The sequence below is a fragment of the Pseudophryne corroboree genome, chromosome 12 (genome assembly GCF_028390025.1).
Source record: "Pseudophryne corroboree isolate aPseCor3 chromosome 12, aPseCor3.hap2, whole genome shotgun sequence".
In the NCBI taxonomy this organism is placed as follows: Eukaryota; Metazoa; Chordata; class Amphibia; order Anura; family Myobatrachidae; genus Pseudophryne; species Pseudophryne corroboree.
The window spans coordinates 11303630-11330244 of NC_086455.1; the positions used below are offsets into that span (position 1 = coordinate 11303630).

At 47.3% G+C, this 26615-nt stretch overlaps 2 protein-coding genes across 2 annotated transcripts in view; one reads left to right on the forward strand and one right to left on the reverse strand.

The window, feature by feature from the left end:
• Positions 1 to 15635, reverse strand: part of SCNM1 (sodium channel modifier 1) — a 40877-nt gene extending 25242 nt beyond the window's left edge. Inside the window, exons 1-3 of the mRNA XM_063946981.1 lie at positions 15498 to 15635; positions 12077 to 12147; positions 5466 to 5554 (exon numbers count right to left, since the gene is read on the reverse strand). Of these exons, the coding sequence (XP_063803051.1) occupies positions 5466 to 5554; positions 12077 to 12147; positions 15498 to 15548 (211 nt within the window). The 5' untranslated portion in view covers positions 15549 to 15635. The remainder of the gene's footprint in view (positions 1 to 5465; positions 5555 to 12076; positions 12148 to 15497) is intronic.
• A 100-nt stretch (positions 15636 to 15735) lies between these two features.
• On the forward strand, positions 15736 to 19772 carry LYSMD1 (LysM domain containing 1). Its single transcript, XM_063946983.1, has 4 exons — positions 15736 to 15874; positions 16023 to 16198; positions 16561 to 16877; positions 18161 to 19772. Exons 1-4 carry the CDS (start codon positions 15856 to 15858, stop codon positions 18321 to 18323), a joined length of 675 nt encoding a protein of 224 aa, XP_063803053.1. The 5' UTR covers positions 15736 to 15855; the 3' UTR covers positions 18324 to 19772.
• The last annotated feature ends 6843 nt before the right edge of the window (positions 19773 to 26615 follow it).

Below are 26615 nucleotides of genomic sequence, written 5' to 3' on the forward strand. Positions count from 1 at the left end.
GCAAAACTACTAGAAACATGTATTGATGCTAAAGCCAATCCATTCTCTGTTACTATTATCACCCTCTGTTTTTCGAAATATTCACTACATTTGATTTTCAACTTTTGGTATATACCATACCAGTGATAGGCACTTATGAGTCAGTATATCTCTACTTTTCCTACTATTATTTTAATATTTGATTTTAGCTATCTATGTCCCTTACTATCATTCCAATATCTGATTTTGGTTATCTATGTCATCCTGTTAAGATCCAAATGAGACATTATGATCACCCGAAAGAGTGAAACAATAATATGATCCCTACATCTTTGACACAGAATGTACCTAACATTAAGGTTATTTTATTTCTTGATTTATTTCAATACTATTATGTCCAGTTTCATCCATTATTATCTTTAATAGGTCCAAAGTCAGACAAAGAAATATTTACTACAATATAACAAATATTAAATACGGCCTCATCTTGAGAATTCACCCTCAATTGATACCTAAATTGTAGATTGAGTTATTAAAAATGTTTTTTTCGTCACTTTTTTTCCTTATTAGTTTCTAATACGTATGCACTCACATTTTTGTCACAGTTATGTTTAGTCACATCCACACTATTTGCTGCTTGTCCTTTCCCCATCCTCCCCTTTTTTTTTTTTTTTTTTTTTTTTTTATAATTTACTAACAGGGGGTCCTAATCCACATTATACTCTTCTGCCTCCCCATCACCTTTATTCCTCTCACCTCAGGATATCTTTGACATCACAATACATTCACTTTTACTCATGAGGCTTGTAGAATTTAATTATAATATAGTAGATCATACCACATTACAATTGAGATACTGATCTGATTCCCTTGGACTGAATATTTATAAATAATACTAAATGTATACTATAAAATCTTTTTTTCTGTGTACAATACAGACTAATTTTTTCTATTATTTCCTAGTACCACTTAGGAGTACCCTAAAACCATGTTTTTATCTATCATAAATAATATAATATGATTTTTACGTATATAACCAACAATATAAAGTAGAAGGTAATAGTCTCTACTCCTTGAAATTAATGGGACATATGTGACGAATATATACAATAGGATATCCAATTAACTTGATTACTCTCTATTGTATATACTGATGTGACATACTGTACTCAGTAAATGACCAACATCATATAATGGATGATACTCTGTGATAAACTTCCCTCATATTTACCTACCTGGTATAGGGAACGATCCATATTCAGCATATACAGTATGTAGCAAGAATCCAGAGAATGTGTTTACCATACAGAGCACAGGGTAATACTGACGCTGGACATGTATACCAGCAACAATACCTTAAGTAAAAGCATATATATATCATGTAAGACGAATCATTCCGAGTGTCCCAAACTGGATTGAATAAGTAGAATCAAGGATACCAAAAAACGGACTGCTCTATTAAAATATAGTATATGTATACTTTAACTGAATTATTATTATACAGAGGAAGGGGCACGAATAATCATTAATGTCCGGGAACGCGATGCGGCTATCAGCCGTCACCATGGAGACCAAAGTGTACCGTGATTGGTCACATGGAGCATGTGACCGCAAATGGGGCACAATGATTGGCCAGCCACTACACGTGACCAGTCATACTACACTGATTGGCGGACGGCAACAGCTTAAATATCATGTCAGGAGAGGCACTCTGGTTCAGCCCTGACGAAGCTGTTAGAGTAACGGCGGAACACGCGTGTGGGCAGCGTGTGTCCGCGTGTCAGTCTATGTCCTTGCTCATAAACCAATTTAATGTATAACTAGTTCTGATTATGTGATTAGTTAGATTCCGATGGTATCCACAGCACTAAATAGCAGGTAGACGGATAAATTGTGTTAGGCTAGCAGACACAGTCAGTCTAACTATGTCAGTGAGAAAGCAGTAATTGACAGTGTTGTGGCTTATACAGATAGAAACGCAACAATGTTTCACAGTTGATTCTCCAAGCCACCTGTTAGTCAGGAGGAGATATGCATGATACAATTTAACTAATGCCAATAGAATAAACGTTACAGTTTCAATCTGTGCAGCAGATACAGAAATACTATAAGAAACATACCCTATAATCTATGCTGTTTGAGAATTATCAGCACAGATAATAAAGCACATCTTTGTCTCCAGAGGTAGCAATTAAGCTAGCAAGGTTCTAATTATAAGTGTGTGGTCATTTATAATTTAAAAGGCATGTGGAAACACTTATGATACAACTCAATGAATGCCAATGGATAAAGTGCTGCAGTATTAACTTAAGCAGCAGGTATATTGATACTATAATAAACACCTCAGAACCCGGCAGATACATAAATACTATAAGAAACATACCCTATAATCTATGCTGTTTGAGAATTATCAGCACAGATAATAAAGTACATCTTTGTCTCCAGAGGTAGCAATTAAGCTAGCAAGGTTCTAATTATAAGTGTGTGGTCATTTATAATTCAATAGGCATGTGGAAACACTTATGATACAACTCAATGAACGCCAATGGATAAAGTGCTGCAGTATTAACTTATGCAGCAGGTATATTGATACTATAATAAACATCTCAGAACCCGTACTTTTTGATTACCAATTAGCTTAGCTAATTCAACATATATACACCTTGAGTGGTAGGAATATAAACCACCATTACCTAATTTATTATTAATAACCAGCTGGCCCTCTATAATTGACGGGGGACATAACTATCCCTATCTAATTCAGATACATTTAGTCTGTCAATATAGGAGGTGTCACCTTTAAGAGGGGTACTGCAACACAGTATACTGCTGCACATTTATAATACCTATATTGAAGTGTGAGGAAAGTACTCACTCTCACTATAGGAATGGCATGTCTCCTGATCTAATTATCTTACATGACTACAGAGAGTCTCATTAAAATCAAGAGCGCACGTAATACAACCACATAGAGATATTGGTACACTGTAACCTATTTATACTGTTTACAACAATAATCTACACATAAGTACCAACCAGGATATTGAATGTGTTAATTTTTAGGCAGAAAAACCCAATCTGTATTCCCAATGAATGCTCTTTAGAAGGCTCAGGAAAGATGCATCCACTACTGAACAAACTATATATATGTAATGAATGATACTCCATCTTGACAAAGTTGCATATTAGTATATATAAGTGTACAGACTGAGTGTGATCCATTTAAGTGTGATTAAAACACTATATTGAAGTGGGGAATAAGACAGACCACCAAGCCTAGAATATAAGATATACACAGTGTGAATATTATAGACACCATTGGAATCATATTGTCAGCTACAATTATACACATAGGAGTGGGATACTCCAGATATTATAAATACTGACAAATGGTCATGTGAACATATGAAGACCAATTGCTGACAACTATTATCAGACTGAGTAAATATTGTGAGCAATATTATATAATTGGATATAAGAACAGACACGCGGACACATATTTTAATCTTTAATCACACTTATTATTTCATTGCACTTGTGGTATATGTTGTATACGTCTTGATTTTAACCTTTATGTTTCGTCTATACTCGTAGTTTGTGTGTCAGTTATCATCACACTATTTTAATTTGACACTAATAAAAGTTAAATTTTAATAATTCTCCAGAAGATTGTGATAATCAGGTCACCCTTCTTCCTGTGCATCGACAAATACAGTCCTTTTCTCTTTTTCTTTTTGCTGACTAACCTTAGCTGTAGTCGATAGCACCCCCACAAATAATTGTGAATACTTGAATACAATAGGGGTTATTTTGGAGCTGTATATAGTTCCAAATCTGATATAATACAATTGTGTGTGTGCAGATACAATCCCACTGAGAAGAAGAAGGGTACAGATAGGATAGAGCAGGAGTAGAGGAGATGAGGGGTACAGATAGGATAGAGCAGGAGTAGAGAAGATGAGGGGTACAGATAGGATAGAGCAGGAGTAGAGAAGATGAGGGGTACAGATAGAAGAGAGCAGTAGAGAAGAAGAGGGGTACAGATAGGATAGAGCAGGAGTAGAGGACATGAGGGGTACAGATAGAAGAGAGCAGGAGTAGAGAAGATGAGGGGTACAGATAGGATAGAGCAGTAGTAGAGGAGATGAGGGGTACAGATAGGATAGAGCAGTAGAGAAGATGAGGGGTACAGATAGGATAGAGCAGGAGAAGAGGACATGAGGGGTACAGATAGGATAGAGCAGTAGAGAAGATGAGGGGTACAGATAGGATAGAGCAGGAGAAGAGGACATGAGGGGTACAGATAGGATAGAGCAGTAGAGAAGATGAGGGGTACAGATAGGATAGAGCAGGAGTAGAGAAGATGAGGGGTACAGATAGAAGAGAGCAGGAGTAGAGAAGATGAGGGGTACAGATAGAAGAGAGCAGTAGAGAAGAAGAGGGGTACAGATAGGATAGAGCAGGAGTAGAGGAGATGAGGGGTACAGATAGGATAGAGCAGGAGTAGAGAAGATGAGGGGTACAGATAGGATAGAGCAGGAGTAGAGAAGATGAGGGGTACAGATAGGATAGAGCAGGAGTAGAGGAGATGAGGGGTACAGATAGGATAGAGCAGGAGTAGAGAAGATGAGGGGTACAGATAGAAGAGAGCAGTAGAGAAGAAGAGGGGTACAGATAGGATAGAGCAGTAGAGAAGATGAGGGGTACAGATAGGATAGAGCAGGAGTAGAGGAGATGAGGGGTACAGATAGGATAGAGCAGGAGTAGAGAAGATGAGGGGTACAGATAGAAGAGAGCAGTAGAGAAGAAGAGGGGTACAGATAGGATAGAGCAGTAGAGAAGATGAGGGGTACAGATAGGATAGAGCAGGAGTAGAGGAGATGAGGGGTACAGATAGGATAGAGCAGGAGTAGAGAAGATGAGGGGTACAGATAGGATAGAGCAGGAGTAGAGGAGATGAGGGGTACAGATAGGATAGAGCAGGAGTAGAGAAGATGAGGGGTACAGATAGGATAGAGCAGTAGTAGAGGAGATGAGGGGTACAGATAGGATAGAGCAGGAGAAGAGGACATGAGGGGTACAGATAGGATAGAGCAGGAGTAGAGAAGATGAGGGGTACAGATAGAAGAGAGCAGTAGAGAAGAAGAGGGGTACAGATAGGATAGAGCAGGAGTAGAGAAGATGAGGGGTAGATAGGATGGAGCAGGAGTACAGAAGATGAGGGGTACAGATAGTATAGAGCAGGAGTAGAGGAGATGAGGGGTACAGATAGAATAGAGCAGGAGTAGAGAAGATGAGGGGTACAGATAGGATAGAGCAGGAGTAGAGGAGATGAGGGGTACAGATAGGATAGAGCAGGAGTAGAGGAGAAGAGGGGTACAGATAGGATAGAGCAGGAGTAGAGGACATGAGGGGTACAGATAGGATAGAGTAGTAGAGAAGATGAGGGGTACAGATAGAAGAGAGCAGGAGCTGAGTGGACTCACAGGATATATGTTTCTTTCCAGACCGGTGCACGGTGAGCATATCAATAGTGTCGAAGACAGGTCTGTGGTGACACACGGTACAGGCGTACCTAACAGAAAATGCACAACATCACACATCTCTAATTCCACTGCTCCCTACATCTCCTACCTCCTCTCCCTTCATACTCCCTCCCGCGCCCTACGGTTGGCCAATGATCGTCATCTCTCCTCTGCCCTGGTCACTGCTTCCCATGCTCGAGTTCAAGACTATGCCCGTGCTGCACCCCTTCAGTGGAACGCGCTCCCCCGCTCCATTAGACTCCCCCTGACCTTGCAAAGCTGCAAATGGGCACTAAAAACCCACCTATTCATCAAAGCGTACCCTTCCGATGCTTAACCTAGTCCTGAGGCTGCTCCTCCACCCCCCTGCCTCATGCCTTGAACATCTCGGCTTTGCTTACATCCTACCATCAGGCTACCTCGCACTTGCTTGCACCACGTCATCTGTTTGTTGCCCCTCCCCACTAGATTGTTAGCTCTTCAGAGCAGGGCCCTCTTTCCTCTTGTTGTCAAAGCCCTCTTCTCTACACATTTCACTCTCCACACTTTCTCCTGCTGGTAAAGGCTCATCTCCATCTATGGCCGCCAGCCCCAAGTAGTAAGATAGTTACTCCCTCACTACTTACATATTAGCTGTATTATGTATGAGAATTGTGTTGCTCTTTGTTACCTGTACTCTATCTCTCTTATTTATTTACTGCAATAATAAGATTTTACTCACCGGTAAATCTATTTCTCATAGTCCGTAGTGGATGCTGGGAACTCCGTAAGGACCATGGGGAATAGACGGGCTCCGCAGGAGACTGGGCACTTTAAAAGAAAGATTAGGTACTATCTGGTGTGCACTGGCTCCTCCCTCTATGCCCCTCCTCCAGACCTCAGTTAGGATACTGTGCCCGGAAGAGCTGACACAATAAGGAAGGATTTTGAATCCCGGGTAAGACTCATACCAGCCACACCAATCACACCGTATAACTCGTGATACTATACCCAGTTAACAGTATGAAATATAACTGAGCCTCTCAACAGATGGCTCAACAATAACCCTTTAGTTAGGCAATAACTATATACAAGTATTGCAGACAATCCGCACTTGGGATGGGCGCCCAGCATCCACTACGGACTATGAGAAATAGATTTACCGGTAAGTAAATTCTTATTTTCTCTGACGTCCTAGTGGATGCTGGGAACTCCGAAAGGACCATGGGGATTATACCAAAGCTCCCAAACGGGCGGGAGAGTGCGTATGACTCTGCAGCACCGAATGAGAGAACTCAAGGTCCTCCTCAGCCAGGGTATCAAATTTGTAGAATTTAGCAAACGTGTTTGCCCCTGACCAAGTTGCAGCTCGGCAAAGTTGTAAAGCCGAGACCCCTCGGGCAGCCGCCCAAGATGAGCCCACTTTCCTTGTGGAATGGGCTTTTACTGATTTAGGATGCGGCAATCCAGCCGCAGAATGCGCCAGCTGAATTGTGCTACAAATCCAGCGAGCAATAGTCTGCTCAGAAGCAGGAGCACCTAGTTTGTTGGGTGCATACAGGATAAAAAGCGAGTCAGTTTTCCTGACTCCAGCCGTCCTGGAAACATAAATTTTCAAGGCCCTGACTACGTCCAGTAACTTGGAATCTTCCAAGCCCCTAGTAGCCGCAGGCACTACAATAGGTTGGTTCAAGTGAAAAGCTGATACCACCTTAGGGAGAAACTAGGGACGAGTCTTCAATTCTGCCCTATCCATATGGAAAATCAGATAAGGGCTTTTACATGACAAAGCCGCCAATTCTGACACACGCCTGGCCGAAGCCAAGGCCAATAACATGACCACTTTTTTCCACGTGAGATAGTTCAGATCCACAGTTTTAAGTGGCTCAAACCAATGTGATTTCAGGAAACTCAACACCACGTTGAGATCCCAAGGTGCCAAAGGAGGCACAAAAGGGGCTGAATATGTAGCACTCCCTTTACAAATGTCTGAACTTCAGGCAGTGAAGCCAGTTCTTTCTGGAAGAAAATCGACAGAGCCGAAATCTGGACCTTAATGGAACCCAATTTTAGGCCCATAGTCACTCCCGACTGTAGGAAGTGCAGAAAACGACCCAGCTGAAATTCCTCTGTAGGGGCCTTCCTGGCCTCACACCACGCAACATATTTTCGCCAAATACGGTGATAATGGTTTGCGGTTACTTCTTTCCTGGCTTTTATCAGCGTAGGAATGACTTCCTCCGGAATGCCCTTTTCCTTTAGGATCCGGAATTCAACCGCCATGCCGTCAAACGCAGCCGCGGGAAGTCTTGGAACAGACAGGGCCCCTGCTGTAGCAGATCCTGTCTGAGTGGTAGAGGCCATGGGTCCTCTGATATAATTTCTTGAAGTTCTGGGTACCAAGCTCTTCTTGGCCCAACCGGAACCACGAGTATCGTTCTTACTCCTCGCCTTCTTATTATTCTCAGTACCTTTGGTATGAGAGGCGGAGGAGGGAACACATAAACCGACTGGTACACCCACGGTGTCACTAGAGCGTCCACAGCTATCGCCTGAGGGTCCCTTGACCTGTCGCAATATCTCTTTAGCTTTTTGTTGAGGCGGGACGTCATCATGTCCACCTGTGGCCTTTCCCAACGGTTTACCAACAGTTTGACGACTTCTGGATGAAGTCCCCACTCTCCCGGGTGTAGGTCGTGTCTGCTGAGGAAGTCTGTTTCCCAGTTGTCCACTCCCGGAATGAACACTGCTGACAGTGCTAAGACGTGATTTTCCGCCCATCGGAGAATCCTTGTGGCTTCTGCCACGCCATCCTGCTTCTTGTGCCGCCTTGTCGGTTTACATGGGCGACTGCCGTGATGTTGTCTGATTGGATCAGTACCGGCTGGTTTTGAAGCAGGGGTCTTGCCTGACTTAGGGCATTGTAAATGGCCCTCAGTTCCAGAATATTTATGTGTAGGGACGACTCCTGACTTGACCAAAGTCCTTGGAAATTTCTTCCCTGTGTGACTGCCCCCCAGCCTCGAAGGCTGGCATCCGTGGTCACCAGGACCCAGTCCTGTATGCCGAATCTGCGGCCCTCTAGAAGATGAGCACTCTGCAGCCACCACAGCAGAGACACCCTGGTCCTTGGAGACAGGGTTATCAGCCGATGCATCTGAAGATGCGATCCCGTCCAAGAGGTCCCACTGAAAAGTTCTTGCATGGAACCTGCCGAATGGAATTGCTTCGTAGGAAGCTACCAATTTTCCCAGGACTCGCGTGCAGTGATGCACCGACACCTGTTTTTGTTTCAGGAGGCCTCTGACTAGAGATGACAGCTCCTTGGCTTTCTCCTGCGGGAGAAACACTTTTTTCTGTTCTGTGTCCAGAACCATCCCCAGGAACAGTAGATGCGTCGTAGGAACCAGCTGCGACTTTGGAATATTCAGAATCCAGCCGTGCTGTTGTAGCACTTCCCGAGATAGTGCTACTCTGACAAACAACTGCTCCCTGGACCTCGCCTTTATAAGGAGATTGTCCAAGTACTGGATAATTCTTTCGGTCATTACCTTGGTAAATACCCTCGGTGCCGGGGACAGACCCACGGCAACGTCTGGAATTGGTAATGACAATCCTGTACCACAATTTTGAGGTACTCCTGGTGAGGAGGGTAAATAGGGACATGCAGGTAAGCATCCTTGATGTCCAGTGATACCCTGAAATTCTCCAGGCTTGCAATAATCGCCCTGAGCGATTCCATTTTGAACTTGAACCTTCGTATATAAGTGTTCAAGGATTTCAATTTTAGAATGGGTCTCACCGAACCATCTGGTTTCGGTACCACAACATTTTTGGAATAGTAACCCCGGCCTTGTTGAAGGAGGGGTACCTTGATTTCACCTGCTGGAAGTACAGCTTGTGAATTGCCGCCAGTACTAACTCCCTATATCCGAGGGCAGCAGGCAAGGCTGATGTGAGGTAACGGCGAGGGGGAGTCGCCTCGAACTCCAGCTTGTATCCCTGTGATACTACTTGCAGAACCCAGTGATTCACCTGTGGGCAAGCCCACTGGTCCTTGAAGTTCCCGAGACGCGCCCCCACCGCACCTGTCTGTGGAGCCCCAGCGTCATGCTGTGGACTCAGAGGAAGCGGGGGAAGATTTTTGATCCTGGGAACTGGCTGTCTGTGCAGCTTTTCCTTCTTCCCTTGTGCAGAAAGGAAGCGCCTTTGGCCCCCTTGCTTTTCTGAAGCCGAAAGGACTGTACCCGATAATACAGTGCTTTCTTAGGGTGTGAGGAAACCTGAGGTAGAAATTTTTCTTCCCAGCTGTTGCTGTGGATACGAGGTCCCAGAGACCATCCCCAAACAATTCCTCACCCTTATAAGGCAGAATCTCCATGTGCCTTTTAAAGTCAGCATCACCTGTCCACTGCCGGGTCTTAATACCCTCCTGGCAGAATGGACCTTGCATTAATTCTGGACGCCAGCTGGCAAATATCCCTCTGTGCATCCCTCATATATAAGACTACGTCTTTAACATGCTCTATGTTAGCACCATATTCTCCCTGTCTAGGGTATTAATATTATCTGACAGGGTATCAGACCCTGCTGCAGCAGCGCTATTCATGCTGAGGCAATTGCAGGTCTCCGTATAGTACCTGAGTGTGTATATACAGACTTCAGGATAGCCTCCTGCTTTTTATCAGCAGGCTCCTTCAAAGTGGCCGTATCCTAAGACGGCAGTGCCACCTTTTATGACAAACGTGTGAGCGCCTTATCCACCCTAGGGGATATCTCCCAACGTGACCTATCCTCTGGCGGGAAAGGGTACGCCAGCAGTAATTTTTTTAGAAATTACCAGTTTCTTATCGGGGGAACCCACGCTACTTTACACACTTCATTCACTCATCTGATGGGGGAACAAAACACCAGCTGCTTTTTCTCCCCAAACATAAAACCCCTTTTATGTGGTACTTGGGTTAATGTCAGAAATGTGTAACACAATTTTTATTGCCGAGATCATGCAACGGATGTTCCTAGTGGATTGTGTATATGTCTCAACCTCGTCGACACTGGAGTCAGACTCCGTGTCGACATCTGTGTCTGCCATCTGAGGTAACGGGCGTTTTCTGAGCCCCTGATGGCCTTTGAGACGCCTGGGCAGGCGCGGGCTGAGAAGCCGGCTGTCCCACAGCTGTTACGTCATCCAGCCTTTTATGTAAGGAGTTGACACTGTCGGTTAATACCTTCCACCTATCCATCCACTCTGGTGTCGGCCCCACAGGGGGCGACATCACATTTATCGGCATCTGCTCCGCCTCCACATAAGCCTCCTCATCAAACATGTCGACACAGCCGTACCGACACACCGCACACACACAGGGAATGCTCTGACTGAGGACAGGACCCCACACAGCCCTTTGGGGAGACAGAGAGAGAGTATGCCAGCACACACCAGAGCGCTATATAATGCATGGATTAACACTATCACTGAGTGAATTTTCCCCAATAGCTGCTTGTATAAACAATATTGCGCCTAAATTTAGTGCCCCCCCTCTCTTTTTAACCATTTGAGCCTGAAAACTACAGGGGAGAGCCTGGGGAGCTGTCTTCCAGCTACACTGTGAAGAGGAAATGGCGCCAGTGTGTTGAGGGAGATAGCTCCGCCCCTTTTTCGCAGACTTTTCTCCCGCTTTTTTATGGATTCTGGCAGGGGTAATTATCACATATATAGCCTCTGGGGCTATATATTGTGATTATTTTGCCAGCAAAGGTGTTTTTATTGCTGCTCAGGGCGCCCCCCCCCCCAGCGCCCTGCACCCTCAGTGACCGGAGTGTGAAGTGTGTATGAGGAGCAATGGCGCACAGCTGCAGTGCTGTGCGCTACCTTGGTGAAGACTGAAGTCTTCTGCCGCCGATTTTCCGGACCATCTTCATGCTTCTGGCTCTGTAAGGGGGACGGCGGCGCGGCTTCCGGGAACGAACACCAAGGACGGGTCCTGCGGTCGATCCCTCTGGAGCTAATGGTGTCCAGTAGCCTAAGAAGCCCAAGCTAGCTGCAAGCAGGTAGGTTCGCTTCTTCTCCCCTTAGTCCCTCGTTGCAGTGAGCCTGTTGCCAGCAGGTCTCACTGTAAAATAAAAAACCTAACATATACTTTCTTTCTAGGAGCTCAGGAGAGCCCCTAGTGTGCATCCAGCTCGGCCGGGCACAGAAATCTAACTGAGGTCTGGAGGAGGGGCATAGAGGGAGGAGCCAGTGCACACCAGATAGTACCTAATCTTTCTTTTAGAGTGCCCAGTCTCCTGCGGAGCCCGTCTATTCCCCATGGTCCTTACGGAGTTCCCAGCATCCACTAGGACGTCAGAGAAACTAAGTTTTGTCTCCCTGTACGGCGCTGCAAAACACTTGTGGCGCCTTATAAATAAAATGTAAAAATAGTAACACTCAGCGCACTCCTGGTGACCGTTCATTTTCTTTATGTCACAGGACAGTAAAAACAGCAGCAGAAGGGACGGTTTAGGCTCATGTGTAATCAACAGAGGAGTGAATAAAACGTGCATTGTGGAATGGTTACCAGCGCTACACACTTCCTACATGACGCGTTACGTACCTTCCATTTTTAATAAGCAGGGCCTCATCCTTCGGTATGTAGCTGGCCAGCAGGTCTGCCACCCTTCTTTTCTGGATGAATGAAGACAGGTTAATATGTTAGGGGGGGTTTCAGTCCATTACACCTAGCACACGTGTTTTGTGCCCACTCTGGTTACCCCCATCAAACGCCAATTTGGAGTTGAACATATGTTTTCAGACAGTATAATGTGTCTGCCTGCATTTAGAATTACACTGCGCTTATACGTAAGCTATGCGGAAGGGAGTACTAGAATAGAAAGTGTAGAAGTCAGACATAACCTTACCCCAGCGGTCGCCAACACCGTAGCACGCTCGCCGCTGTAATCAGCGCAGCTCGCCCGGCATATTAACATGGAAGGGGACTCGCGGAGTGTGTGCATGTGCGGCCGTGCGCGGCTGTATGCGGCTGTGCGTGGCCACACACTGGAGAGCTGACTGCGCCATTACAGTACCTCCTCCACCCCTGAGCAGCCGCACAGAGCCATCACCACACTTATTTAAAGTGAGGTGATTGCTGCAATAATTAGCACAACGCATGTGTTATCTGATGGCGCATATTGGAGCATAATTTGACTGTCAGGCGTATATTACTGATGGAGCATATTGGAGCACAATGTAACTTTACAGTTTGTGTTGGCTCTAAATAGCTGCGGCTGTGCGCGGCCGTACGCGGGAGAGCTGATGGCGCCAATACCTCCATCTTTGCCCCTGAGCAGCTGCATGGAGTGTGACGGAACACGCACCCAACGCTATACGGACCCTCCAAACGGGGCGTGATAGCAGCATTTAGTCTGGGTTAGCTTCAGCAGTGATATTACAAGGCTTCTGTTTGCATGAAACCCCTGGCAATGAGCACGAGATCCCTGACAACGAGCAGGTCATTTAAAATTAATTAGAAGCCTTACTGTCGGGCATAATGTGTAATGGGCATTACGGTGTGTGGTATAATGCATAACATGCATTGCAGTAGGTGGCATAATGTATCACGGGCATTACGGTATGTAGAATAATGTGTCAGGGGCACTACGGTATGTAGAATAATGTGTCAGGGGCACTGCGGTGTGGAATAATGTGTCAGGGGCACTGCGGTTTGTGGCATAATGTGTCGGGGCACTGCGGGGTGTGGAATAATGTGTCAGGGGCATTGCGGTGTGTGGAATAATGTGTCAGGGGCATTGCGGTGTGTGGAATAATGTGTCAGGGGCACTGCGGTGTGTGGAATAATGTGTCAGGGGCATTGCGGTGTGTGGAATAATGTGTCAGGGGCACTGCGGTGTGTGGAATAATGTGTCAGGGGCACTGCGGTGTGTGGAATAATGTGTCAGGGACATTGCGGTGTGTGGAATAATGTGTCAGGGGCATTGCGGTGTGTGGAATAATGTGTCAGGGGCACTGCGGTGTGTGGAATAATGTGTCAGGGGCACTGCGGTGTGTGGCATAATGTGTCGGGGCACTGCGGGGTGTGGCATAATGTGTCGGGGTGTGGAATAATGTGTCAGGGGCATTGCGGTGTGTGGAATAATGTGTCAGGGGCACTGCGGTGTGTGGAATAATGTGTCAGGGACATTGCGGTGTGTGGATTAATGTGTCAGGGGCACTGCGGTGTGTGGAATAATGTCAGGGGCACTGCGGTGTGTGGAATAATGTGTCAGGGGCACTGCGGTGTGTGGAATAATGTGGCAGGGGCACTGCGGTGTGTGGAATAATGTGGCAGGGGCACTGCGGTTTGTGGAATAATGTGTCAGGGGCATTGCGGTGTGTGGAATAATGTGTCAGGGACATTGCGGTGTGGGGATTAATGTGTCAGGGGCACTGCGGTGTGGGGATTAATGTGTCAGGGGCACTGCGGTGTGTGGAATAATGTTTCAGGGGCATTGCGGTGTGTGGAATAATGTGTCAGGGGCATTGCGGTGTGTGGAATAATGTGTCAGGGGCATTGCGGTGTGTGGAATAATGTGTCAGGGGCATTGCGGTGTGTGGAATAATGTGTCAGGGGCACTGCGGTGTGTGGAATAATGTGTCAGGGGCATTGCGGTGTGTGGAATAATGTGTCAGGGGCATTGCGTGTGTGGAATAATGTGTCAGGGGCATTGCGGTGTGTGGAATAATGTGTCAGGGGCATTGCGGTGTGTGGAATAATGTGTCAGGGGCATTGCGGTGTGTGGAATAATGTGTCAGGGGCACTGCGGTGTGTGGAATAATGTGTCAGGGGCATTGCGGTGTGTGGAATAATGTGTCAGGGGCACTGCGGTGTGTGGAATAATGTGTCAGGGGCATTGCGGTGTGTGGAATAATGTGTCAGGGGCATTGCGGTGTGTGGAATAATGTGTCAGGGGCATTGCGGTGTGTGGAATAATGTGTCAGGGGCATTGCGGTGTGTGGAATAATGTGTCAGGGGCATTGCGGTGTGTGGAATAATGTGCCAGGGGCATTACTATAAGGAGGAAAAATAACAAATAATGTGAGGGACATGAATTAGTTTTTTTTTTTCCTATGGTGGCCAATGTCTGGGCAAGCAGGTTGCAAAACTGGGGTATAAGGTAGTCTTTTCCTGCAATATCATGGCCCTTGCAGGGAAGCCACGCCCTCTTTTTGGAGCGTTTACTTTTAATATAGCAATGGGAGGGGCGCCAGAAACTGGTTTTGGCAGGAAAGTGCACAACGTATAGCTACGCCACTGGCCACGAGGCCAGCATTAACACTGAGAGAACGCCAGCGACCATTCCAGTACAGCAGATTTTTTTCAAAAACTTTAGTAGCTCCTCAGATTTAATTTTTCTCGAGTAGCTCACACCCCAATTAAGGTTGGAGACCACTCACTGCCTTACCCCTAGTAACATACGCAGCTGAGGGGTGTATGTGTGTGTTTGTTTGGGGGTGGGAGGTTGGGTTGGGGAAGTGTTTTCTTATCAGCTCCGTTACCCATGGAAACGCCGGGGACTGCGGAGGTGAACTACACGCAGTACCAGACACCGGTGCAGATCGCGAGCGCTACAGGTTTTACACGACACACAAACGCATTTTCAGCCAACTATAAAACAATCACCACCATCTGCCCCCACAGGCCAATCATTCTGGCTATCCCTGAGCCCTTCCCCTCACAGTGCATGTTTTCCAGAACTCCTTACCTAAATAATGACTGCTTAACTCATTCTGTCCTACTGGCCGGGGGAATCCGGAAAACATGTCCCGTTTTAGAGGTAAATGACCCAGATTGATCTTTGTGAAGCTACTTGCTATGGAACTACAAGTCCCAGCATGTGCCTCTATGCCAGACAGAGGATAGGGCTTATTGCCCCCTATCCCAGCAGCTAGCTGCTCAGGGCATGCTGAGACCTGTAGTGCCACCCTTCCCCCTGTACAAGACCTGCCTGAGATACCCCGCTGCCCCTCTCCCTCACCTTCAGAACGTTCAGCTGGCTGCCATCGTTCCCTTCCCGTTTGAACGACATTTTGGGAGCTGAGGCTGACCTCCGCCGGCCGCCGTAGCCACACGCAAAGCCTCTCGGGAGACGTAGTTCCCTTTCTGCGCACGCCTCTGTCTCGCACGTTACGCAGCTGCCTTGGCCGGAGCGCAGTGCACGCCGGGATATGTAGTCTTCCCCTGTCCCCGCACAGCGGCCGCTGGGCGCCCTGGGGACTACACATCCCATCATGCTCCGTTTCTGTCACCTCTGTCCAGCTGCTGTTGACATGCCCATGCATTGCTAGGGGCTTCCAGGCTTCCTGCCGGCTGATCCTGCTGTCACTGTCCTGCTAATGGGAAGTGATGAGAGGGGTGAGTGTCCCCCCCCTCCCCCCTGTAGTCATGTGATGCAGATCATTTCATCTGCTCTCGTGCTCTGCAGTGTAATGTAATTAGGCTGTGGCACTGCAGGCATGCACATCATGTGAGCCTCACTGTGTCCTGTCTGTGTCTCCTGCAGGACCCATGGCGTCTCCTCCCAGGACGGGGGACTCCGGTCTGCTCCGTGGCACCAGGGCGCGCTCCTACGGCAGCCTGGTCCAGTCGCCGTACTCACCGGCTAGGATGCGGAAGGTGGAACACCTGGTCCAGCCAGGGGACACGCTGCCGGGTCTGTCGCTGAAATATGGAGTCACCGTGAGTACGGTATACGCCAGAATCCACCTCGGCGGAGGCACTTTCATGTTTCCTCTGCTTTATAACGTATCAGTGCATGGCAGCGTAATTACTGCGCACCGTACAGCGCTGCGTAACATGTCGGCGCTATAGATATAAATAATAATACGTTTTGTGCTCCCAGATTTGTTACTTTCCGTTTCTTATTCTTTGAAATGAGACTCTGTCAGGGTTCCGCTCCCTTATCCCATCCCTGTGTTGTCCTGTACCCCCATATACTGTGCTATAATACAATACGGGTGTATGTATGGGGGGGGGGGCATGGGAGGGGGAATTCTCTGTTCTGTGGTACAATCTAATCACCACTTTGTGTTCCTCCATAGATGGAGCAGATCAAGCGGGCCAACCGGTTATACACCAATGACTCCATCTTCCTGAAGCAGTATCTCAGTATCCCGGTCCCCGTAGAGCCACCGGAGCTGTCCAATGGGATGTATTCTGAGGAGGATTTGGGTGCCGGGGACGAGACCAGCGCGGATGCGGCAGCAGGGCAGCCGGAGAGGAGGCACCAGCGCTGCAGCACGGCTAAGGACGCCCGCAAGGAGGAGGTGTCGGTCAGCGACTTCATGAGCAAGCTGGACACCAGGATCCGTGTGTCTAAGAGAGCGGCGGTAAAGAAGATTCGGGAGGTGGAGACCCTGTAAGTACTGACAGAGGTCCCGGATTTCTGGGCGCAAGTAGAACGCATGTGCTGTAACCCATAGCAACCAAACAGATGTGAGCTGTTATACTGGGAACATTACTCAGAGGCAGTGGTAGGCGTATTACATTCATTGTGATGGGCGAGGGGGTGTAATGTGGGGATATGTGTAAAGAAAATACATTTATGGGCAGCACATTCATCACGCATAAAATCTTAAACTGTCCTGAAAATGTAATTGGCTTAAACCAATATTTGTGAGAATCAGAACACTGGGAATTGGGATATGACTGAGGCATGAGACACTTTGTACCTCATTGCTCAGAATGTAGGTTCAGTGGCTGACTCCACATTGTGCTTTAATCTGGCAACATGGCCGCTAAAAGACCTGAGTGACTTCTGAGGTCAAGTGTTGGATCAGCCCTCTAAATGACCGACTCCGCTCCCAACCCAGTCTGTGTAAAGTGCCTCATTCCTCTGTGATACCTCTAGGGTTATCAGCCCAGCGTATGGCTTCTTGCTATGGGTCAGTGGGATGCACATACTGTAGGTTCTGTCAGCTCAGAGTACCTACCTGTGAGCTAGGTGACGTGGGAGGGGACAGCGTGAATGGTGTGGGGCAGGGGGAGATCTTTAGACAAAGCAATAAAACATTCTAAACTGTAGGTTTCGGTTTTAATTAGAATAAAAGTCCCTTTTTAAAGATGTACAAATAGCTTTTGTTAGTCTGGGTGTGGAGAGAAAGAGGGAAGGAAATGCGAGTCGTCAATAGAAGGAGGATTTGTCAGTCACAGAGCGTAACACAATATTCTTAGTGTAACATCCTGATGTTGTAACTCTCACAAAACCACATCAGTGTTGAACAGGCACCTCTTAGACAATACCGGGCCTGGTTCTGGGGGTCTTATGCCAGTTCCATATCCCATTTCCCACCGGCAGTGTCTGTAGACGCACCATTAGAGCTTGCTTATGGCATGTGCAGTTTCCCCGTCTCCCTCTGTGGGAGCGGCTGTGCATTGTAAAACGCAGCCACTGCCAGCATTAATCCCACATGGGCTTACCCAACCCCCCGTTACCCTCCATGAATGCCCAAAAAAGTCTGCACGGTAACCATCAGGTGCATCATGTTGAGTACTGAAAGTATCGGGCAACTGCGTGAATATGCTCAGCGCTCGGGTCTGAATCAGGCCCAGTGGGTGTGGGACAAGCAGCGTGCCCATCACGCATCCCTCCAGTCACTAATGTAAATTGCAACTTACATATGATTTGTTTCCCCCGCGCAGATCCTCGGAAGAGTGTGTAGCCTCCGGCTATCAAATCAACGAGCGCACAGGAGAGGCCTCGCCGCAAACTCAGCAACGCTCCCTGCTGGGGCCCCTCCCACTCACCGTAACCACGCGATCCACCGCCCTCAGGGATCACGAGGATGAAATATTTAAACTCTGACTTCCGCCATGGTCCCGCTCAATGTATTCTATTTTTATTTTTTAACTAATGATGTTTCATTTTTGTAAGTGAGCCCTAAATGTTTTTTAGGTTGTTTCCAGGAGAATTTTCTGTAATGTAGACACCGAACGCTTCAGTTCCCCATTACAGCCCTTTGTTCCCTACTGCAAGTTGCACTTTAGAGAGCGAGAGAACAACGAAATCCTGGGTTATTTTTGTTACACTCATTATGAAAGCGGAAGGCTTTGTGTTGTCCCGGAGCTGTTCCGCTAGTCAACCACTGGGTGGCGCTCAAAGCTGCTTTCGTAGAAATGTTCTATACGAAACATAAGGACGGAAAGTTTGGAAAAAGTTTTAGAATCGGGTACAAATAATTTTTTATGGTTTCTGCTACAAATCCCATCATGCTCAACGAGCCTTACATTAGCTAGAGCAGTCTTATACTCTACAATCCGTAGTATATAGCAATACATTATTGGTGGTTTAAGTAGTGCAGGCCTGTTACTATTTTTTATATCTCACCTATTGGGGGCGGCGTTGCCCTGCTCCACGTAAAACATTTTGTTTTATCTTGTCAAAGTGGCGCACACCTTCATTCGCAGCCGCAACCAAGCTAGTCTAAAGTGCCTCGTGCCCCAGTGCCCCCCCCCCCCCCCCCCCCGGTGGGAGGCCAGCCCTCCTATAGGCACGTAAGTGTATATGTGTCTATCTGCATTGCTGAACGTTTATAGAAAAAAAATGCGGTAAAAGTAAATCCTCCTTTTTAATAGGATGTATTTTATATTTTAAGTCCCTGCCCCTGATTTCCAAAGGATCATGGGATTTGTAGTTCAGGAAAAGCACGGCTGCTAGAGCTGTAAGCAATCTGCGTTAAGTCGTGATTTTAGCTGTTCCTATTATATTTACGGTACTTTATCCTGTATCAGATGTAATATAAAATGGATGAGTGTAGATATAATTTCGTACTGGGGATAGGCCTGGTGTATTCCAAGCCCAGCGGTCTGCAGAGGCTGAAGTGAGTGTCTGAGACAGAAGGCAGCGGTGGGGATGACAGGCAGCGGTATAGAGCTGTCAGTGCATCTGCCAAACACTCCTCTGGCCAATGACCCATAACAGCTACTGACCTGTGTACTCCAGCCTGAAGTACCCGGCAGCTATGCTGTTACAGGGTAACTAGGACAGGCTCCGGCCTACGGCCGACACAATACCAGAATAGACTACAGTAAATGCTTTTACAGAGGCGTTGCGACACTGGCCCTCATTCCGAGTTGTTCGCTCGTTAGCTGCTTTTAGCAGCATTGCACACGCTAAGCCGCCGCCTACTGGGAGTGAATCTTAGCTTTGCAGAATTGCGAACGAAAGATTCTCAAAATTGCGAATAGAAATTTCTTTGCAGTTTCTGAGTAGCTCGAGACTTACTCGGCATCTGCGATCAGTTCAGTGCTTGTCGTTCCTGGTTTGACGTCACAAACACACCCAGCGTTCGCCCAGACACTCCTCCGTTTCTCCAGCCACTCCCGCGTTTTTACTAGAAACGGCAGCGTTTTTTCGCACACTCCCATAAAACGGCCAGTTTCCGCCCAGAAACACCCACTTCCTGTCAATCACACAACGATCACCAGAACGAAGAAAAAACCTTGTAATGCCGTGAGTAAAATACCAAACTTCTTAGCAAATTTACTTGGCGCAGTCGCAGTGCGAACATTGCGCATGTGCAATTAGCGGAAAATCGCTGCGATGCGAAGAAAATTACCGAGCGAACAACTCGGAATGAGGGCCACTGTTGTTTAATAGGAATTTGGGGGAAAGTCCTATAAAGACGACTGCTGCAGGGATTAATGTAAATGTGTCTGGTGCAATTTGCGCTATTCTAACACAGAAAAGTGTTCCGCATCCCTCCTTGCGCAGATCCAGTCACGTTTTGCACTTATGCCTCCGCACACTTAGGAGGAGGAACGATGGGAGATAGAGGCCGGGTACAGGGAGAGTGATCCTGCAGACGGGTACCATGCAGATCGCATTATGGGGGTCATTCCGAGTTGTTCGCTCGGTATTTTTTTCTCGCAACGGAGCGATTAGTCGCTAATGCGCATGCGCAATGTCCGCAGTGCGACTGCGCCAAGTAAATTTGCTATGCAGTTTGGTATTTTACTCACGGCATTACGAGGTTTTTTCTTCGTTCTGGTGATCGGAGTGTGATTGACAGGAAGTGGGTGTTTCTGGGCGGAAACTGGCCGTTTTATGGGTGTGTGCGAAAAAACGCTACCGTTTCTGGGAAAAACGCGGGAGTGTCTGGAGAAACGGAGGAGTGTCTGGGCGAACGCTGGGTGTGTTTGTGACGTCAAAGCAGGAACGACAAGCACTGAACTGATCGCAGTTTAGGAGTAAGTCTGGAGCTACTCAGAAACTGCTAAGAAGTGTCTATTCGCAATTCTGCTAATCTTTCGTTCGCAATTTTGATAAGCTAAGATTCACTCCCAGTAGGCGGCGGCTTAGCGTGTGCAAAGCTGCTAAAAGCAGCTTGCGAGCGAACAACTCGGAATGACCCCCTATAGGCGGGTGCAGCTGTCAGGAGACGCGCTGTCCTTTCTGATCCCCCCGCTGATACTTGTATTTATTGTGTATGTGCAATCAGTCCTCAGCAGGAAAGCAGATTCCCGTGTTGTAAAGGGGAAGACAATGGAATGTTTGTATTTAATTGAACCTAAATAGTACTTTTATTTTGTATTTGTGTCTGTGTTTAACATGGTAAATGCGACTTAGTATTTATTAGTAATATAGTCCAGACACAGACTATCTAATGTATATGATAGTTCATTAAAGTACTATATTGTGTATGACTTGTGTAGTGTACTTTACTACAAACACTGTTACCCACATCTCTTGGAGTAACCCAGGCACATACTGTACACTGCTGCTCTCTCCCGGTGTAACCCAGGCACATACTGTATACTGCTGCTCTCTCCCGGTGTAACCCAGGCACATATACTGCTGCTCTCTCCCGGTGTAACCCAGGCGCATATACTGCTGCTCTCACCTGGTGTAACCCAGGCACATATACTACTGCTCTCTCCCGGTGTAACCCAGGCACATATACTACTGCTCTCTCCCGGAGTAACCCAGGCACATACTGTACACTGCTGCTCTCTCCCGGTGTAACCCAGGCACGTATACTACTGCTCTCTCCCGGTGTAACCCAGGCACGTATACTGCTGCTCTCTCCCGGTGTAACCCAGGCGCGTATACTGCTGCTCTCTCCCGGTGTAACCCAGGCGCGTATACTGCTGCTCTCTCCCGGTGTAACCCAGGCGCGTATACTGCTGCTCTCTCCCGGTGTAACCCAGGCACGTATACTGCTGTTCTCTCCCGGTGTAACCCAGGCACATATACTACTGCTCTCTCCCGGTGTAACCCAGGCACATATACTACTGCTCTCTCCCGGTGTAACCCAGGCACATATACTGCTGCTCTCTCCCGGTGTAACCCAGGCACATATACTACTGCTCTCTCCCGGTGTAACCCAGGCACATATACTGCTGCTCTCTCCCGGTGTAACCCAGGCACATATACTGCTGTTCTCTCCCGGTGTAACCCAGGCACATATACTGCTGCTCTCTCCCGGTGTAACCCAGGCACATATACTACTGTTCTCTCCCGGTGTAACCCAGGCACATATACTACTGTTCTCTCCCGGTGTAACCCAGGCACATATACTACTGTTCTCTCCCGGTGTAACCCAGGCACATATACTGCTGTTCTCTCCCGGTGTAACCCAGGCACATATACTACTGCTCTCTCCCGGTGTAACCCAGGCACATATACTACTGCTCTCCCCCGGTGTAACCCAGGCACATATACTGCTGTTCTCTCCCGGTGTAACCCAGGCACATATACTACTGCTCTCTCCCGATGTAACCCAGGCACATATACTGCTGCTCTCTCCCGGTGTAACCCAGGCACATATACTGCTGCTCTCTCCCGGTGTAACCCAGGCACATCTACTACTGCTCTCTCCAGGTGTAACCCAGGCACATATACTACTGCTCTCTCCCGGTGTAACCCAGGCACATATACTGCTGTTCTCTCCCGGTGTAACCCAGGCACATATACTACTGTTCTCTCCCGGTGTAACCCAGGCGCATATACTGCTGTTCTCTCCCGGTGTAACCCAGGCGCATATACTGCTGCTCTCTCCCGATGTAACCCAGGCACATATACTGCTGCTCTCTCCCGATGTAACCCAGGCACATATACTACTGCTCTCTCCCGATGTAACCCAGGCACATATACTACTGCTCTCTCCCGATGTAACCCAGGCACATATACTACTGCTCTCTCCCGATGTAACCCAGGCACATATACTACTGCTCTCTCCCGATGTAACCCAGGCACATATACTACTGCTCTCTCCCGATGTAACCCAGGCACATATACTACTGCTCTCTCCCGGTGTAACCCAGGCACATATACTACTGCTCTCTCCCGATGTAACCCAGGCACATATACTACTGCTCTCTCCCGATGTAACCCAGGCACATATACTACTGCTCTCTCCCGGTGTAACCCAGGCACATATACTACTGCTCTCTCCCGGTGTAACCCAGGCACATATACTACTGTTCTCTCCCGGTGTAACCCAGACACATATACTACTGTTCTCTCCCGGTGTAACCCAGGCACATATACTACTGTTCTCTCCCGGTGTAATCCAGGCACATATACTACTGTTCTCTCCCGGTGTAACCCAGGCGCATATACTACTGCTCTCTCCCGGTGTAACCCAGGCACATATACTACTGCTCTCTCCTGGTGTAACCCAGGCACACATATACTGCTGCTCTCTCCCGGTGTAACCCAGGCACATATACTAATGTTCTCTCCCGGTGTAACCCAGGCGCATATACTACTGTTCTCTCCCGGTGTAACCCAGGCACATATACTACTGTTCTCTCCCGGTGTAACCCAGGCACACATATACTACTGCTCTCTTCTGTTTTGGGTACCTTTTAATTATTGTACTTATCGGGGGTAATTCAGATCTGATCGTAGCAGCAAATTTGTTAGCAGTTGGGCAAAACCGTGTACACTGCAGCGGGGGCAGATGTAACATGTGCAGAGAGAGTTATGCGCCCTACACACTGGGCGATAAAACTGAAAGATATGAACGATCTCGTTCATTAATGAATGAGATACCGTTCATATCTTTCAGTGTGGAGGCAGCAACGATGAACGATGCGCGGCCCCGCACTCGTTCATCGCTGGAGCCCCGTCGCTTGTGCATGCAGGCCAATATGGACGATCTCATCCATATTTGCCTTCATTGCTATGAAGCCGGGTGACGGGGGTAGTGAAGAAACTTCACTTCCCCCGTCACTGCTCCCCCCGCCGCCGGGTTGCCCGTCGGCCGTATCCGCCGTCGGATCACAAGTGTGTAAGGCCCATTAGATGTGGGTGGGGTGTGTTCAATCTGAAATCTAAATTGCAGTGTAAAAATAAAGCAGCCAGTATTTACCCTGCACAGAAACAAAATAACCCACCCAAATCTAACTCTCTCTGCACATGTTACATCTGCCCCACCTGCACTGCACATGGGCCCTCATTCCGAGTTGTTCGCTCGCTGCTATTTTTAGCAGAATTGCTAATAGGCTAAAATCCGGCAGTTCTGCGCATGCGTATGCACCGCAGGGCGCACGCACTAAGCAATTTTACACAAAACTATGCTATTTTACTCACGGGCAAACAAAGCTTTTCAATCGCTCTGCTGATCGTAGTGTGATTGACAGGAAGTGGGTGTTTCTGGGCGGAGTGTGCTAAAAAACGCAGGCGTGCCAGGTAAAAACGCAGGAGTGGCTGGAGAAACGGGGGAGTGGCTGGCCGGACGCTGGGCGTGTTTGTGACGTCAAACCAGGAACTAAACGGACTGAGGTGATCGCAATCTAGGAGTAGGTCTGGAGCTACTCAGAAACTGCAGGGAATTACTTAATAGCAGAATTGCTAATCTTTCGTTCTGTATTCTGCTATGCTAAGATACACTCCCAGAGGGCGGCGGCCTAGCGTGTGCAATGCTGCTAAAAGTAGCTAGCGAGCGAACAACTCAGCAGACGGGCAAAACCAGGGCCCTCATTCCAACAAATTTGCTGCTGCGATCAACTCTGAATTAGGCCCATTGGAGAGAATGTAGTTGTGTAAAGCAGCAAAACCTGACTAAACTAATGGGCGTGATGGGGAAAAGTGCTGTTTGGGAGCCCAAACTGCCGACTTTTCCCACATTTCAGTTCACCACCTCCGGGGGCCGCGGCTAATGGGCATCTGATCGCAGCAACAATTGAATTGCTCTGGTAGATGACCATTCATTTAGACGACCATAAAAACAACTGATTTCCACCCTAGGCAAAGAAAATACACCAGTGAGGAGTATACAGCAGTATACAGGATTTATCTACAGTACTTGTGCAGAGTGATGTTAGGAGAACATAAAAAGTACATTATACCGACAACAGATTACTGTGTATGTATCACAAGCCCGTAAGCTACAGACGCATAGGGCAGGTACATATCGCAGACATTATAAAGATGGCGGTTTTATAGTGAGGTGTTGTACAAACGGTTATATAACGGTTATAACCCTGTCCTATTATAAAAGCATTGATTGCAACGTGTCATTCAAACACCCATGAATTGTGGGACTGTCCTCAGCTGCATCGATCTCCGGATAAATTATACACTCTGTGTTTTAGTTTCCCACCCTTCGTATAGCTATATATTTCCTGCTGTTATATAGAACAAAAGCACTGATATACACCATCGGTTATAGATCACCGCCAGAGACAATACTTGTAAACGACTCCAGCTTTGATTTATTTAAAAACTTTTTTCCTGTACAGGGTTAATGATCCATTTGTCATCGCCTATTGATTTTACGTCACCGGTAATGGAGGCTCCGTATGAAATATTTATAGCGCCGGCGGTCAGGACTGTGAGACCTAAACTCACACGCCGACTTCCATTGATGTACGCTATTGCTGCTCTATAGAATGAAGGTTGGAATAGATTTGTCTTCAATTAGCAATGCGCCCTTCCAAATCACTTTATTTACCTACCCTCAGGCCTTCCTGACAAGTCTACATCTAGGGAACCGCATGTGTTCACACTGGGTCTGGTATGTGTTTGTAAGTAAAGCAAAACAGCTAGCAACTGGGTAACACCACGCTGCACTGCAGGTGGGGCAGGTGTAACATGTGCAGAGAGAGTTAGATTTGGGTGTGGTGTGCTCAAACTGAAGTCTAAACTGCAGTGTAAAAATAAAGCAGCCAGTATTTACCCTGCACAGAAACAATATCACCCACCCAAATCTAACTCTCTCTGCACGTGTTACACCTGCCCCACCTGCAGTGCACATGGTTTTGCCCAGTTTCTTGCTTCTTTGCTTTACTTACGAACATGTTTGAGGCCCATACTCCCTTCATTTGCTTTATGCGAGTGCCAGTAATAGCCGGTTGTCGATTGCAGTTGATTTGTGTTCTTATTGACGTTGATTTGCAATGTGCCTGCTCCACAAAGCCGGACACCGATGAAAACAGGATGTACTGTGTATAAATGAATGGAAAGACACTTAACCGTTCCCATGGCGATAATTCAACTTTGCTCTAGCTGCGTTTAATCAAGTCTCAATCTTGTACAAGAGAGACGACCGTGTCAGAGGTGTGACCTGGTAATGAGAACACCACAATATTTCCCTGACTAAACAGGTCTCAGTCCAGGAAACGGAGGGCGACGCATTTCACAGTTCAGCAGATCACATTAGAATGCGGTTGCTGCTATTTGTAGATAATGCGGCGTGTCAGTGCTCTGCAGAACCGTTGTGATACCTCAGCCAGTATTTTCTTATCCCCTCCAGGCAACTTATTAAATGTCCTCTTTCTCCTCACTTCCGCGTTTCACACCGAGCGGATACAGAAACACAATTTAGCCCACACAGAACTAGAAACTGCACCCGCCCTGAAATCTGCACACGCGTTAATCTCCCACTGTCAGCCTGTTATTCCAGACTGTGAGCTACATATTCTCTAACACAGGAAGAATCTGTCGTCTTCAGGATTGCCCAATTCTGCACCGCTTATTCTAGAACGTAGCAACGCTCCACAGTAACAAAGTGTCCGAACCTGAAGACAACACTGAGCTACTATAAGATGTACTTACAGCTGCTACAGCGAACATGCTCAGAGAGAACCAATAGAATAAAAAGGGATTTTTCTTTCTTTAAAAATGTTTAATTGAATATGGAGTCAGTTC